Below are 17819 nucleotides of genomic sequence, written 5' to 3' on the forward strand. Positions count from 1 at the left end.
TTCAGAGGTGAGTATTATTGGCCTGTTGCCTGCATGTTTACTGTGTTAAAACAAACTACATGGGACGAACTGCTAGCTAATATTGTCCTGCCTTACCGGAACACTCAGAATTCCTCCGTGTAGCGCTGTTAGGTGGCATTAGCTGCTTACTGTGGCTAGTGCTAATGCTGCTGCAGCCAGCCTTAGTGGAAATCTGGAAATCTAAGTTTTTTAGGAGAGAAATCTTTGAAGATTAACGCCCAGCACTCGTTTGAGTTTTTAAGAATTACTGTTTTGTTTACTTAGTTTAGCTTTGCTGCTTTCTGCTGCTTTCTAGCTTTGCTGAATTAGAAGGAATAAATGGTGAAACCCCTGTTCCTTACTGGTGCCGCATAATGCACCTTATATTCAGGTGCGCCTGAATCTGGTAGGTTTTATTTATTCATTACTGCAAAAGTGACAATAAATCAAACTCTATAAATTTTTCATTTTGTTTGGATTCTCTAGTTTTGAAAATTAGACAAGTGAAAGAAATGTGTATATATATGTAAGTGAGGCTCAGTCTCCCAGGCTTAACTGTTTCTCTGTAAAGTTCACTTCATAAGTGCAGAAAGACACACACACAGTCTTTACTCCTCCCTTGGCTCGTTGCAGGAGTTAGCTGTAGCGGTCAGTTCGTCCAGACTTGGGTTTGGCTGACAAAACCCAATTTTTGAGTGTGTGTGTGTGGTGGTATGTGTGTGTGTGTGTGTGTGTGTGTGTGTGTCCTGGTGTTCTCCTTTAGCCGACTGCTATTTCGATCCGCCCCTCTGACCAGCCACCACGCCCTCAGTCAGCCTAGACGGGTGTAAAATTATACAGCTGACCGGTCAGTGAGTGTGTGTCTGAACATGTATGTGTGTGTTGCTGAATTTGCCCAGACTCAGGGATGTCCAGAGAAACATCAAGAGAGCATCAAGACACATCATTACAAGTTGAACGTGTGTATTTTTTTTGTGTGTGTGTGTGTGTGTTTGTGTTTTTGTCGAGTCAGACAGGCTGTGCCCTGTTCGGGTTGAACCAGTCTAGCCCTAGATTGTAGTCTGCATGTTTTTAGATTTCTCTTTTCCAGGAAAAACAACTATATAACTCTCCATATCGACAGTTACTTAGAAATGCAGCAGTTTTGGGCAAAACAGAGCCAGAATGCAGCCCCACCTCTTTTATATGGACTGAGCTGGACCTGACTGGTGTAAACTAAGCTACTGTAGAACAAATTAGGCCTGACCTTGGAAAGCAATTTAAGAAAAACATTGTTATTCTTTTGTTAAGGTTAGATTTCAATTGATTACACAACAGAATGAAATGATACTGTTTAAACAGTATGAAAAATTCAAAACAAACCAACAAACAAAACCTGCAGTGTTTCCTACATTTACATTGACAGTATAAACCAAAGTGTTCATACTCATTTTTGTTAATATACATCCATTCTTGCCTTTAATTCCTGCCACACATTGGGACAGTACAGCATTTATCCAATTGTAATGTTGCTATTCTTTCTTACACTTAAACACTTCAAATACATTTTTGGCCCAATAATATCAAGCGATTAAATATAACTATATGTTATATGTTATTTTGTCTCATTCTTTGTGCAAACTAAGTAATGTGTATAACAGTAAGAGATTGTTTGATTATTTCGTTTCTTGCTTAAAATTCTCCACACATTTAACCATTTTCAGGCCAGTTTGTAATGTGTGCAGCATGTGTTTTTTTTGCATTAATGCTGCATCCCAGAAGTGTACTGGCTTCCCCATACCATAACAGACCCTGGCTTTTAAACTTTTGGTTTAAAAAAAAAAAAAAAAAAAGTTTTTTTGGTCTGGAGCCCTTGGAGTCAATATTTTACACTAAAGATCTGGAATACTGATTCATCTGACCACTTTATTGTCACTGTCCAATGAAAAACATCCATCACCAACACATCAACTTATAAGGGACGAAAGAAAAAAAAACATCTTAAACATTTTACATTGTCTTCTGTTGAAATTTAAGTTATTCTGGAGAATTTCTATTGGTCCGTTAGTCAAGACTTTTTTTTTCTTCTCTAATTTTTTCTATTTTCTCCCCAATTTACACGGCCAATTACCCAACCCACTCACTAGGACTCCCCTTATCACTAGTAATGCCACAACACACCAGGAGGGTGAAGACTAACACATGCTTCCTCCGATACATGTGAAATCAACCACCGCTTCTTTTCTAACTGCTGCTGATGCAGCATTTCCGAGCAGCCAGCGCTACATCGGCTCACAGATGCCCTGTGCTGCGGGCATCACCCTACGAGTGATGTTGGGAGAGAGCGCAATCTACACACCCGGAGGGAGCAGGGCCAATTTTGCTCCCTCTGAGTGCCTGCAGCTTGATGGCAAAGCTGCATGAGCCGGGTTCGAACCTTTGACCTCCCTCTCATAGTGGCAGCGCTGGACCACTCGGCCCCTCTAGTCAAGACATTTTTAAAAATTGGACAGCAGCCATATGTTTTGACTTTGTGAAGGTCCGTCCCATTTGCCTCAGAGCCCAGAGATGATGAGAATAAAAGTGAATTCCAGCATTCGTTCTTGATCTAGTGCTCTTAAAGAAGAGTGGAGGCTTTTGTAGCAGCTGGGAGACCAAATCCATTTGAATGCTCTTGGAATGAGATTTTGGAAGCAAGCAGACACGCTTGGATGTCCACATATTTTTGGCCATATAGTTCTATAAGTTGTGTGTGTGTATTTTTTGGTGTGTTTGTGTGTGGCATGAAGGGGTTAATTGAAGATGCATGGTGGGAGGTTCCTGTGTAAGAGACAGTATCTAGAGCGTGTGAGGTGCGGCCTGTGCGGGAGAATGTAGTCATCTGGCCACATGTTGCTCAACGTGTGTGTGTGTGTGTGTGTGTGTGTGTGTGTGTGTGGGAGAGAGACGGTGTGTTTGTATGCTTACGTAATGTAAAGGTGGTTAGTGTGTCAGTTGTTAGTGTGGTTAGATTAGTACTAAATGTTTATAATGAACAGTAGTTAGAATGAGAGAGACTAAAGGCACTCAAACAGACTAGTGACATCCATATACACAGGAAAAAATAATAAAATGCAACTTAAAAATTATTATTATTTTTTTTATTTTACCAAATTTAATCAAGAGAAAGATGGATGCTTCATAAGGCATCAAACCAAGCTGAACTGCTTTGGCTGCCTGCAAGGGGTGTGGCATAGTGGCAAGTTATTCAAAAGCAGTGTGTAAAACTGGTGGAGGTGAACATGCCAAGGCGCATGAAAACTGTGATTAAAAACCAGGGTTATTTCACTAAATATTGATTGATAAATATTTTAAAACTTTATGAATATGAACTTGTTTTCTTTACATTAAACGCTCTAAATGACTATTTTTATTTGGAATTTGGGAGAAATGTTGTCTGTAGTTTATAGAATAAAACAACTTTTCTTTTTACTCAAACATGTATCTATAAATAGCAAAATCAGAGAAACTGATTCAGAAACAATTTTTTTCTAGAGCTGTATATATAATTTCGTATTGTAACACTTTTTTTCATAATTTTTTGTCTATTTGTTTATTTCTTGTTAATTTGTCAGATCATTTTTTAGATATTTGTGTTTATACATATTATTGTAACCAGTTTATTTATATTGATACTATTTTATATCATTTTGATTGTTTTATTTTCTAAACATTTTACAAACCTTTTATTTTTACATTAATTCTTACTTAATTTCTTGAATTACATTTATACTTTTTTCACACAATTATACTATTTTTATTTTATTTTTAAACTTTTTGGGGGTTGAAGAGTTTATTATTTTATTTTTTTACATTTGATTTGTAGCTTTTTTTCTGTTCAGTTCTTTACATATTTTTTATATTAATTTAAATGTTTTTAGTTGAATTTATGATAATGTTATTTCAGTAAAAGGGAGCCTACATTTAGAGTGTATTTAAACATTTGTTCCATTCTAGAGAGTTTTTATTTATACAGTGCTGCATTATGAAGGTTTAATGTGTGTGCTTGTGTGTGTAGATATTGGATAACGGTAAGCTGCCAAATTATAGTTTTATTCAGGAATTTCACTTTGATTAAGGTGTTAAAAGAGCTTATAATAACTGAGAGAGTCTGACTCTATTAGACAGATTATGATCTAATGTGTCTTTATTTAAAATAATGTTCATCACAAACAAATCATCTGATCATGCAGTCTAGTTTAATGATAGTAGACAGTAGTTGGCAGGCAGCGTAATATGTTAAAGTAAAATGTATTTATATTGAATAGATATGTGTGGACATGCTATACTATACAGATATACGATATGATCAAGTCAGCTGAGAGAGAGAGAGAGAGAGAGAGAGAGGGAGCATGTCCTCCTGACCCAGTGGTGAGTTAAGGTGGAGTATTAATAGAGAGAGTGGGCAGCGAGGCCTCGCCCGGTGACGACGACACAACGATAAAACTGAACCGCTCCCACAATCAGATCCTCAAACACCACCCACTGTGCTGCACCCAGCTCTCTCTACCTCTATCTCTCTCTCTCTACCTATCTCTACCCCTTTCTCTCTTTCCCTCTCTTTCCCTCTCTCTCTCTCTCTCACTCACTAACTCTATCCCTACTCCCTCTGTCTATTTCACTAATTCTCTCTCTCTTTCTCTCTCTTTCTCTCATTCACTCGCTAATTTACTGACTCTATCTCTACTTCTCTATCTGTTTGTCTCACTTACTTATTCACTAACTACCTCTACCTCTCTCTGTCTTTCTCTCTCTGTCTATCCCACTCACTAATTCACTAACTCTCTTCCTCTCCCTCCCTCTATCTCTGCCTCACTTACTTATTCACTATCTCTTCCTCTATTTCTCTCTCACTCTGTCGCTCACTTACAATCTTCAATTCTCTCTCTCTCTTTCTCTGTCTCTCACTCACTCTATCTCCAATTCTCTCTTTCTTCTGTCTCACTCACTAACTATTTCTATCTCTGTTTCTCTTTCTGTCTCACTCACTATCTCTATTTCTGTCTCTATTTCTCTTTCTGTCTCACTCACTATCTCTATTTCTATCTCTATTTCTCTTTGTCTCACTCATTAACTCTCTATTTCTCTATCTCTTTGTCTCACTAACTCTATCTTTATTTCTCTCTCTTTGTCTCACTATCTCTATTTCTCTTTCTGTCTCACTCACTAACTGTATCTCTATTTCTCACTCTCTTTGTCTCACTAATTCTATCTCTACTCTTTCTGTCTATCTCACTCATTTAGTCACTAACTTAATCTCTAATTCTCTTTCTCTCTGTCTATCTCGCTCTCTTTTACTAACTTAATCTCTAATTTTTTGTCACTCTCACTCATTCTTTTATTGGCCTTGTGTCTCTCTCACTTGTTCTCTCACTCTGTCTGATTGTCTCTCTCTTGCTTTCTTTCATGTTTTGTCTTTTTCTTTTCTTTCTTTTTCTCTCACTCTTGCAGGTTCTCTGTCCCGCTTATTTTCTTTCTCTCTAATTTTCTTAGTTTCTAACTTTCTCTCTATATTTTTCAAAATCTGACTCTTGTGACTCTTTCTGCCATTTGCTGCCTCACACATTTCTTCATTCCTTCTGTCTGGCTCACATGTTTTCTCTTTTTATCAGTTTTTCTCTCGTTCTCTTTTACACTTTCTTCTTTGTTCTCTCCCTGTCTCCCTATTCTCTCTCCTCTTTATCTTCGTTCTCTGCACTCTCTCTTTTGATTTTCGGTCTGTCATATCTCTCTTTCTCTCTTCCCTTCTTTCACTCTGGGTCGTTGTCTCTTGCCTGTTCTATATGTAGGTGAGCACTTCTGTCTCTCCTGGTTAGGAAATGAAGTGTGTTTATATTACACTCCCTCTCTCTGGTTTGTGGTTGAAACTACTGAACTCTCTCGGGCAGTCAGTCATTTCTAAACTACACATTTCTCTGGCATCACTCGCTCAGGGTTTATCCAGCCTCTTCCTCTGTCCCTTATTGTCAGGGACTTGTCATTAGACTTACATCACCACCTTAGAAATAACTTCTGTGTCACTAGAAGAGCCAGTTGTTAAATACACATAATAGCAGGATGACTCTCACCTTGTGTTTTTCCTGTTTTTGTTGCAGTTTTGTTGCAGCACTTGTTTTTAAAATAACACACTACTTCACGTTTTGGCTCGGAAAACATTAATTTTGCTAAGTTTTACTCCCCACCCCAAATGTAGCTGATAAACCAACATTTTTTTTGACTGATGTTTTAATTTCTTAGTTTTGCATTAGCTAATGTTAGTGAGGATAGTGTAGTTAATAAGTAATGAAGATTATAGCCAGTTAAGTAAATCATCACACTCTAACTTCCAAAAAAATTTATATTGTTCTAACAAGGTTTTTGACTGCTTGGACGTGCTGTTAGCTACAAATTCAAGATATTGGAAAGGGTTAAGCTATCAAATTCCCAATTTTTAGGTTTCAATCCAGTGTATGTCCACTTGAATAGTAACATAAACCATTGGACACTGAGTAGTCAAGATCTGGCCAACATCAGCTAGAGTAGGGAACATCTAGCTAACATTAGCTATAGTAAACATCTACAACACCTAGAGTAATAAAACTCTGGCTAAAATCAGATGTCAGAGTTGTCAATGTCTTAACAAATATTAAACATAGAGCAATCATCTGTAGTCAAGAACATCTAGCTAAAATCAGCTACAGCAAACATCTACAACACCCAAGGTAGTAAACATATGGCTAAAATCAGTATTAGTAGTCAATGTTGAATATCAACTAGAGGAGTGAACATGTGGCCGACATCAGTTAGAGTAGTCAGTTTCCCAAGAGTATAAGATAAGAGTAGTATTGAACATAGAGCAATCATATCTAGTAGAAAACATCTAGTTAACATCAACTACAACAAACATCTACAACACCTAGAGTGGTAAACATGTGGCTAGCATCAGTTATAGCAGTCAGTTTCTTAAGAATATCAGCTAGAGTAGTATTGAAAATAGAGCAATCATATCTAGTAGAGAACATCTAACTAACATCAGCAATAGTAAACATCTACAACACCTAGAGTAGTAAATAGCTGTCAGTTTCTTAAGGAATATCAGCTAGAGTAGTATTGAAAATAAGCTTAATTAAATAATAATTAAATATCAGATTTGGTTCAAAACAGCAGTTTATTTTATTTAATATTATTACTTTAAGTATGTTTTAAAAATGTAATATTTCTTTTTGTGGTGCGCACCATCTGAATTAGCCTTTCTCACTCTATTCTCTGACTGCAACTTCTCACTGCGCACTTTGCCTGTGCGTAATCCGCGCTCCCGCATCTGCACAGATCTGATTGGAAGAGGAGAGCGTGAGGTAATCTTACAGCACACGTGATTGGTCTGTGTGTTTACAGCGCTGCAAAGCACGTAAACCATAAAGACAAGAAAAGCTAACATCACCTAGAGTAGTGAACATTTAGCTAACATCAGCTCTAGTAGTGAACATCAGCAATTAATATCCATACACACAAATAAGAGTGTTTGCATTTTTCATTCCTTTTTAACTGATTTTAACTGATATATTTGAAATCTTTCTTAAATTATGGTAAAGCTGCAGTTGCTCTAATGGTCTACATTAATTCATTAAATACATTTAAATGCATTTTAAAACTGTTCTCAGTCTGAGACTTATTTACTGTTTAACTCTGTAAAACATTCCACAACAAGAATAGATGTTTGAGATAGTGAGAGAGATAGTGATATAGTGAGTGATGAGCCCCTGCATGAATTTGCCTCAGCAAACGATCGCACACATCTGAAAGTCATTTTGACAGCACGTTGACCCACCGCGTCCATATTCTTCCCTTCTCCCTCCAGGTTTTCCCATCCCCGGTACAGGCTCAGTCTCTCTCTCTCTCTCATCTCAACCAGCTCAAATAATAGAAAGGTTGTTATGTGTATGTTTTTTTTTTTTTTGTAGTTGTTGTTGCTTTGTTTTTTTTGGGCTGAGAGATTCTCACGTGTTTGAGCTGCGCTCCCCAGCGCTTCTTGGCAGTGTGAGCCAGAGCAGGCAGGCCTCGAACCAAACCACCCGCTCCTGTTGCTAAGTTACAGTCGAGAGTTTTTTTCCCTCCTATTTTTAGTATCCTGAGAGCAGGATTTTTACCCAAAGATTACATTTTTATTTGCTGTTTGTGAAGTTTTAATTAAGTGGTCATGTAGAGATATGGCCAGTGTGTTAACACCCATCAGGCCTAAACCCTGTTGAACAGCAACCTGCAACCACCTGCTGCTTCTTATTGATCCTGGAAATACATTTCTTGGAAATATGCAGTAGACTGTATTGGTCTAGAAAAAAAAGTGTAATAAAGTTGCTGATTGTCTGGTGTCACAAAATTTAAGTGTGAGACCCTAGCTATTTTCAGGGTTTGTACGGTCATGAAAAACCTAGAAAAGTCATGGAATAAAAAAATAGCTATATCCAGACCTGGAAAAGTTTTGGAAAAAAAAAAGAAATACCCAGAAAGTTTTAGAAAAGTTATGGAAATCTTGCCTACAAACCCTTGTGTTTCTGTTTATTGACGAGAAAATCTATTTTTAGCTAACAAAAATACATTAGCTCACAGTTAATTCAGTAATATATCTCTACACAATGAAGCTCTCAGGATCTGACATACATTGTATTATAAAAAAATTGCCAATATTTTTATCAGATTAATTTTAGGCCTACTATAATCTTGATCATTTTGATTATAGTTTTAGATGAATTTTGGTTTTATTGTTCATGTCTGCGCTGATGTTTTAAGAAAATGTATGGTCATGATGGCATGGTCTTGAGGGTATAGAAAAGTTGAAGTTCCATGAAATAAAATCATTAAAAAAAGTATTGTTTAAAAAGTGTATGAACCCTGTACATTACGTTGGACATGCTGCTGACAGAGATGTGCAATCAAACCCTTACAGCAGTGCTTAAAAAACCTAGCAATATCTTTTCTGCACAGTATAAACAGTTACTTTTTTACTACTTATATTATTTCAATATTATTGATAAATGGTAAATGTTTGTATAGGTTTTTTCAGACTGGCTATCAAGTGTGTTTTATTTTTGGCTAATAAAATATTAATGCAAAAAAAAGATCCTTTGTTGAGATTAGTGTGTGCGTTTGTGTGTTCAGGTACAGCAGTGTGTTCCCAAGTCTAAACATGGCGGTGAAGCGGAGGGAGCAGGCTCTGCAGGACTACAAGAGACTGCAGGCTAAAGTGGAGAAATATGAAGAAAAGGAGAAGACGGGACCAATCATGGTCAAACTCCATCAGGTACAGAAAAGTTGAGCCTGCTTGCTTGGGTGCTCACTCTCTCTTCCAGTCTCTCTCTCTTTTGCTCTCTCTCTCTCTCTCTCTCTCTATCTCTCTCTCTCTTTCTCTTTCACGCAGTCTTTCTATGTTGACCCACTCTCTCCACCAACCATTCAGAGAAATGCTATGCAGTTCAGACATCTGTGTGCTGATAAAGAGCAATGGAAGTTAGTGTTCTCCTCCAAGCATGTTGAGCTGTTCTGTGAGGTTGTGTTAGCAGTAGTTAAAATAGACCCCAGTGGGAGCTCCCAAGACCAAGGAGCTGATCATGGACTTCAGGAAGCAGAAAATAGTTCACTCGATCTCCATCAACGGGACTGCGGTGGAGAGGGTCAGCAGCTTCAAGTTCCTTGGTGTTCACATCAGCGAGGATCTGATCAGCGAGGGCCCAATTTGCCCTTCAGTTCTATGTTGAACTTTGTTTGCTTTCACTAATAGGAGTTTTTTTGTAGAAAAGGAGTGGACAATAGGAAGAAGAGAAGGCCAAACCAACTTTGCTACAGGACAGCTGTGGTCACAAGAACTGGTTTCTATAGCAACTCATATTTCAAAAACTAGCATTTACTAGGTGATGTGCTGCTCTCCAGTATCAACAACACTGTATTCTCTTAAAGGCATTATTGCATTTTACGGGATTGCGTACAGCTTCACCTAGGGTTTAATCTAGTGGGCAGAGTTCATGCAAAAGTTTGGAGATGTGAATATAATGAATCAAGCTTCAAGGTCTCTAAGTGGTTGGTGGTGCTAAATACTGACAGTGCCTGTATTCCAGGAGCAGTGAAATGTCAGTTGCATATTATACAGCTTGAAGAAGCAACAAGCAAAACAAATCTCGTACTTGCTTAAACAGACATGCGTTTTCCTATACAAACCCGTCGCCCTGGTGGTCTGCACTGATCCGCAGGGGCAGGTTATTCTGGGATGGCTGTATCTATGTGCCTGTACTGCAAGGCTGCCCCGCTCCTCCTCTGGAGGCATCGGTAGATTGATCGGACCCTCTGCGCTCTGATGCGCTGCCAGCACTGTTTTTTTTTTTATTCCTCTATCCGGAGCGCTGTGCAACAAGTGAGCGCGAGAGCGGCTGAGGGGATGCTGACTGGAACCTTTTACAGAAATAGACAGAGCGCATGTACACATGTGAGCTCGTGCACCCACGCAAGAGAGGCAGCCTCTCAACTCCGCTAGCGCACTTTACAAGAGGCTTCGCCGTGCACACGCTGCCGGATAATTGGTCTCTGTGTGTGTGTGTGTGTGTGTGTTTTGTGTGTGTGTGTGTGTGTGTATATGTACACATGTATACTAACACACATGCAGAACTCACAAAGATGGCACACAGCAAACGAGCTCTCCCTTCCTCCCCAAGTTAGAGCATTGAGGTCACTAATATGTATATGCATATTCGCACCAAGGTGTATCAACACACACACACATAAACACGCATGCGCAGAAGGGCACTCTGGGAACAAAAATCATACACACTAATGCACACACTATCTCACACTCTGCTCGTACATATACCAACTGACCGCCTACACACACCGAGAGACTGGGCTTCATCAGGGCCATAGAGAGTAGTGTGGGAAACGAGCAGTGGGTATAGGTGTGTGTGTATGTATGTGTGTGTGTTTTTTGCATACATCCAGCAGAGTAACATATGTTTTCTCCCATGTGCTCAAAACAGAGCACCTTCTACCAGAGGTCACCATTCTAAGACTGTATCCCTCGTACCCGCTCTCTCTCTTTCTCTGTTGATCATTTGCTCCTCTCTTACTCACTCAACTCACTTCTCACATTCACTCACTTGCGTGTCTGCACTCTTTCTTATTTCCTCGCTCTTACACTCGCTCTCACTACATCCCTCTCTCTCATTACCTCACTTTCTCACTTTCTATCTCTTTACACTATGCTTACACTCACTAGGGGTGGGTATCACTACTGATTTCCCAGTTCAAATCAATTCTGATTCACAAGCTCCCAATTCAATATCGGTTTCTGTTGCAATAAAAATTGCAATTTCAATATGAAATGTTGTAATTATACAAGGAAAACTAAAACTTCCATTATTTAATGTCTTATTTATTTGCTAATAAAAGTGTGAAATTTACCCAGAGCAACTAGTTCAGATGTGACACTATAATAAGCATATTGAAAATAAAAACACAACAAGCTAAATTAATAATGTTAAGAGAGAAAACTTTATTAAAAACTCTTCATAAGAGATCTGCAGCTGGTCTGAGGAGAGCTTATCTCCCCCATTAACCCTTCTATTGTGTTCGGGTCAAAATTGACCCGTTTTCAAGTTTAAATGTGTAAAAATTACCATTTGCTTTTTTGTTCTGGAATGAGGCTTCATCTAATCCTCAGACACACCTGATTGAATGCAGAAATATACATTTTTACCTTTTTAGTAAATTCTAAAGGTCTCAAAAAAAAAAAGTTACATCTGTGGTGTTACGGGTCAAAAATGACCCGGCAGAGAATACTGGCTGTTTTATGCATCACCTTAAAGCTATGGGTTGCTCTGAGGATCAATTGTGGCCCAATATGCCCAATTATGGCCCACCCACCCACACACACACACACACACACACACAAGCTTCTTTCACATGCACAGACACAGAGACATATAGAAAATGCATACAGGCACACAAACATTGGCCCACATACACACACACACACAAACACCACTACCCACATGAACTAAAACTTTCTCACAGCATATTGATACATTGTTTATAAACAAACATTGGCACATATAAAGAGGGTTTGGGTGGGATATTATTAGTTGAATTTCTGTAGGATTATCAGTCAACATGAGCAAAAGGTATTCTGTTCATGAGGTGCTAGATCATATCTTTGGTAATGATGGTGATCTTGAGGAGAGAGAGGAAAGTGAAGCTGAGGAGGATGTGTCTGAGGAGGAGGATGATGTTCAGTATGACCCTGAACAAGACCAAACATCTGATGAGGAGGACCCAGATGTCACAGATGCTCAAGGAGAGGTCTTCAAGTAAAAAAAAGGTGACATTTCATGGTTATCAAGCCCTCCTCAAACCCAAGCCAGGGCACCGATGGAAAACATCCTCAGAATGACTCCAGGGCCTACTAGATACGCTGTGTCACACGCCCAAGACATAAAGTCAACGTTTGAACTGTTCTTTCCACGACCTATTCAGAGTATCCTACTTGAGATGACCAACATGGAAGGGAGAAGAGTGTTTGGTGATAGCTGGACGGAGATGGACAAAACACAGCTAGATGCGCACATGGGACTGTTGCTTCTTGCGGGGGTGTCCAGATCCTGTAATGAAGCTACGGCCAGCTTATGGGATAGTGAGTCAGGACGCCCTATTTTTCGTGCCACAATGTCCCTTCAAGCCTTTCATGTGTTATCAAGAGTGCTACGTTTTGACAACAGGGTTGCTCGTTGTGAGAATGACAAGCTTGCTCCCATCAGGGAGGTTTGGGACAAATGGGTGGAAAATTTACCCTTTGTGTACAATCCTGGGCCAGAGGTGACAGTGGATGAACGGCTAGTCCCTTTCAGAGGCCGCTGTCCCTTCAGGCAGTACATGCCAAGCAAGCCTGGAAAATATGGGATCAAAATATGGGCAGCATGTGATGCAAAAACTGCCTATGCATGGAATATGCAAATATATACCGGAAAATCTGCCACCGGAGTGCCAGAGAAGAACCAGGGCAAGCGGGTCGTCCTGGACATGACCAAGGGTCTTCGGGGGCACAACATAACTTGTGATAATTTTTTTACCTCCTATGACCTTGCGCAAGAGCTTCTAAAGAGGAAGCTGACGATGGTGGGAACAGTCAGGAAGAACAAACCTGAGCTTCCCTTAGCTCTTCTTGGAACGAAAGACAGGGCTCCTCTCTCATCCAAGTTTGCATTCTCAGAAAGAACCACAGTTGTCTCCTACTGTCCCAAAAAAAACAAAAATGTCATTCTGATGTCAACTCTCCACAGGGATGCTGGTGTGAGCAGTAGGGAGGACAAGAAGCCAGACATGATCCTGGATTACAACAAGAACAAAGGCGGTGTTGACAACCTGGACAAGGTCACCGGCACATACACATGCAAGCGGGGGACAAAAAGGAGGCCAGTGGTTGTGTTCTACAACATGCTGGACGTTTCGGCATACAACGCATATGTAGTGTGGACTGAAATAGATCCAGGATGGAATGGAGAAAAACCTTTCAAGAGGAGGCTTTTGCTGGAGGAGTTGGGCAAGTCTCTGGTTTCTCCCTAAATCGAAAGACGAAAGAGGCTGCCCCGAACCGAAGCGTCTGTTCATTTGGTGAAAGGGCTTCAGCCAACACTCACATCATCATCCTGTGATACAAACCAGGGAGGAGATTCCAGGAGCAGCAAGAGGAAGAGGTGCCAGTCCTGCCCCACCAAAAAGGACAGGAAGTCCAACACCACTTGCCACACATGCAAGAAATTCATTTGCGCGGAGCACACAATAACCATCGAATACTGTGATTCATGCATTTGAACACACACACACACACACAAACACACAAACACACACACACACACACACACACACACACACAGTTAAAGTTTCTGATGCTAAGTTTCATGGTTCATAAGTTCATAAGTTCATTCAGAGTGACTCACCTGCACTAACATCATATTATTTTTCAATGTTCAGTTTATGGTTAATGCAGGTGCACACACACACACACACGCACACACACACACACACACACACTGTTGTTGGTCATTGTTGATTTGTTAAAGTTAAATTGCTTGGTTAATTACTATGGTTAAATAAAAGTTGGTTTTATGGAAAGAAATTTGAACACTTGTTGTCTTTATCCTACTATTTATCTATGCGGGTCAGTTTTGACCCGAAACACCAAAGATGTCACTATTGTTAATAATTTTAAATAATATTTTTTTTTTCTTTGGTAGGTGTACTCTAATATAGGTCTATAACACATTTACAGCTTCTAATTACTCAGTCTATAAGTATGACAAATATTTTTTGTGAATTTAAATAGTTTTTGCATTCAAAAACGAGTGGTACTTTTTAAAACACTGTGTCTGTGGAGCCAACTAAAGAAATTTCCCACACTGGTTCCATTTATATGAATGTATACTAAGCCAACAATGAGTTGAAAAACAATATTGGAAGAAAACTGGTGATTTTAAGCATTTTCAAGCATTTTCAAATCACGGGTCAAAATTGACCCGCGAACACCACAGGTGTAAACAGCTTTCTAACACAATATAAGGGTTAAAAGAGACTCTTCCCTGGATCGGTAATCGAGTCTATTTACACATTAAATCACTCAGTTACAGGTAACCTGCAGTTATTTGGTTATCAGTTAAACTATTTGCACTTTAAATCACTCAATTATATATATATATATATATATATATATATATATATATATATTAGGGCTGTCCCTAACGATTATTTTTTAAACGATTATTCTAACGATTATTTTTTTCGATTAGTCGACTAATCTATTCATTGAGAAACATATTTAAATAATTATTATTTTACGTTTTAAAGCAAACGATAAATTACTATATTTATATATAATAACAACAACAACAACAACACAAGCCTACTAAACCAAACCCCACACTTATAATCACTTACATGTACAGCACGTTGTTTAGATCTATAACGCTAAAAATGGATAAGCTCCCATACACCACAACCGTGTGTTGTTTTCTGTGACCGCTAGATTTTGTGACCACTGGCAAGTAGTTCTCAGCAGACCGGTGCACTGGCCGATTCGAAACGTGTTCGTTTCTAATGTTTACCCCGACTGGCCAAAACGGTTCAGTTTAGGGCTGAGGGTAAGGTGTAGGTATAGAAAGCTTCCGTTTTGCCAATGAACGCTCATAACCGTGAGCACTGGTCACAAAATTCCGACGGTGACAGAATACGGTGTGACACCGCAGCGCCGACGGCGCTAGCTAAAATAACTTAAGGCAGCTAGCTTAGCTAAAGACCTGAACTTATGAATAATGCTACTGTTTCTGGAAACTATATATATAAATATAAACCAAAAATATATAATTTCTGCCTGTGGCAGGTTTAAAACCTTTGGTAGACAGTCTTAAGTCTTTTTAAGGACACCCGCGGAGACCCTGATGTAAACGGTAACTTACTGTGTGACCCTGTTGACATAGTGCTCCTGGATGTTTGCGCTTCAAGTGCTCCTTTTGCACATATGGCAGAGGACCACATTGTTGCCCTTTTGCGTGAAATGCTCCCAAACTTTAGATGCCCGCTGGCGTTTTTTTGTAGCTGGAGATTGCTCTCCGGAGTCCAAGCTCTCTAGAGCTTAGATTCTCTGCCCGAACCCGACATGACCCGAGGCCCGCCCGTAAATCCGACCCGGGCTCCAGAAAATAGTCCGAGATGTAGGCGTCTGTTTTTTAATTATATTTTTATTTAAAAAAAAAAAAAAACGAAAATAACGAAAACTGAAAGTGAAACTAAACTAATTTATTTATAAGCGCTGTTTTCACTACCGCAGTTCTACAGCGGGGGTGTTGTGCCGATTCTGTCCGCGAAGCGGGAGTCAGATTTAGCAGAGAGTCGGATTCGGCACAAACGCGGCGGCACCTCGCGGTCCGCGGTGTCAGTTGTAAGCGCTCGCGCTAGCCGCAAAATACGGCAGAAAACACTGAGGGAGCTGCAGAATTATGAATGGGACTAGAATAGGAGCACGAGGAGATCAAAGAGAACCTTCACCTGTGAGTAGTTCTCACCAGAACACGCAAATCTCTCTTTCTCTCTCTCTCTCTCTGTGTCTCTCTCTCTCTCTCTCTCTCTCTCTCTCTCGCACGTGAACTCCTCCGCGTTTGACCTGCAGAACTGTGTTTAGCTGTTCTTAAAAATCATTTTAATTAAATAATAGTTCTATGCTTCTATGTTACCGTGTTAATTAACATAATTCTGATCATATTTCGCTCATTAAAACAGCCCGAAAACAGCCAGTTGGAATTTTTGGGCCCGATCTAACCTCTAATGCTCTCCACAGGCGCCGCCATGTTTACGACGCGCCGACGCACGTTATGCAAATCGATGTATTTTTGTAATCGATGACGTCGATTATGTCGACGCGTCGCCCCAGCCCTAATATATATATATATATATATATATATGTACACATATATAAATCTATATCAGATCATTTAAATGAAGATTCATTTAAATCTAAAAATCTATTTTTTAAACACACCCCTAACACTCACACTTTTACTCCCTCTCACACACACTACCTCACTCACTTTCTCACTAGCTCTCTCTCTCTCACACTCACACATTCACCCACTTGCTCGCTCTCTCATTCCTCCTTTACTACCTCACTCCCAAACTCCACTTACCCACTTACTCTCCTCATTCAAGTGCTCACAACCTTACACTCACTATGTTTTTCTTTTATTTACTTCACCCTTCTTTCTTTCTCTTCTATTCACTTTTGTGCATCTTCATTCTCTCACACTGCCTCTGCTACTCTTACACTACCTCACTCATTCACTCATTTACATACACTCACTCTTTCACACATTCACTTGCTTGCTTTCTCCTCACTTGGTCTCACTACCTTATTTACTCACTCTCACAGTCTCTCTCTCTCTCTTTTCTTTCTTTTCCTCTCCATCTCTCACTATTTTTATGAGAAGCTTCTCATGTTGCTCCTCCTCCTCGTTTTTTTCTCTTTACTGTCGTTATGATAATAATAATGGTATTCTAATGACAAACCTCTTAGGAATGCCCTGCAGACCTGCTGGTCTTGTTGTAGTATGTTGAAGTAAGTGTGTGTCTGCGTGTGTGTGTTTAAGGCGCGAGAGGAGTTGAGGCCGGTCAAGGAAGATTTTGAAGCCAAGAATAAGCAGCTATTGGAGGAGATGCCCAAATTCTACAACAGCCGAATCGACTACTTTCAGCCCAGCTTCGAGGCACTCATTCGAGCACAGGTGAGACACACACACACACACACACGCATGCAGACACTCACAAAACTATAGATCAGCTATTTTCAGCTCAGCCTCAGGGCTCTTTTTTTGGAGTATAGGTGAGTAAGGATTGTGGTCTTACTCAGTAGACACTGTGCAGTTCAGACACACCTCGCTCTGTCCCTTTTTTCATATATACTGTTCAGAATACAGCTGTTTATCCACTATACACTAATAATGTAATAATGTAATGCACTGTATGTCCAAAACATATGTAATGCACATACATCCAGATACATGTTGCTGACACAGATGTGCAAAAGCGCACACAGCATGTCTAATGCCAATACAATAAGACTCCCTGTGTAATAGGGCTGTCACGATTCTCTAAATCCTCGATTCAATTTTATTTCCGATTTTAGGGTCACGATTCGATTCGCAATTTTCTTTTTTCTTTATTTACAGCAGAGAGGCCTATGCCAGTTTTAGATTAGTCTATGGTCAGTCATTGGTTTGATTCATCAAATTTACAATATCTTA

General features: G+C 39.6%; 1 protein-coding gene across 1 annotated transcript in view; it reads left to right on the plus strand.

Annotated features, from left to right (window-relative positions):
• The window catches only part of bin3 (bridging integrator 3), an 82603-nt gene that overhangs the window by 50490 nt on the left and 14294 nt on the right, over positions 1-17819 (plus strand). The window contains exons 7-8 of the mRNA XM_007235483.4: positions 9154-9295; positions 17166-17300. Of these exons, the coding sequence (XP_007235545.1) occupies positions 9154-9295; positions 17166-17300 (277 nt within the window). The remainder of the gene's footprint in view (positions 1-9153; positions 9296-17165; positions 17301-17819) is intronic.

Source organism: Astyanax mexicanus, chromosome 12, assembly GCF_023375975.1.
Source record: "Astyanax mexicanus isolate ESR-SI-001 chromosome 12, AstMex3_surface, whole genome shotgun sequence".
Classification (NCBI taxonomy): Eukaryota; Metazoa; Chordata; class Actinopteri; order Characiformes; family Acestrorhamphidae; genus Astyanax; species Astyanax mexicanus.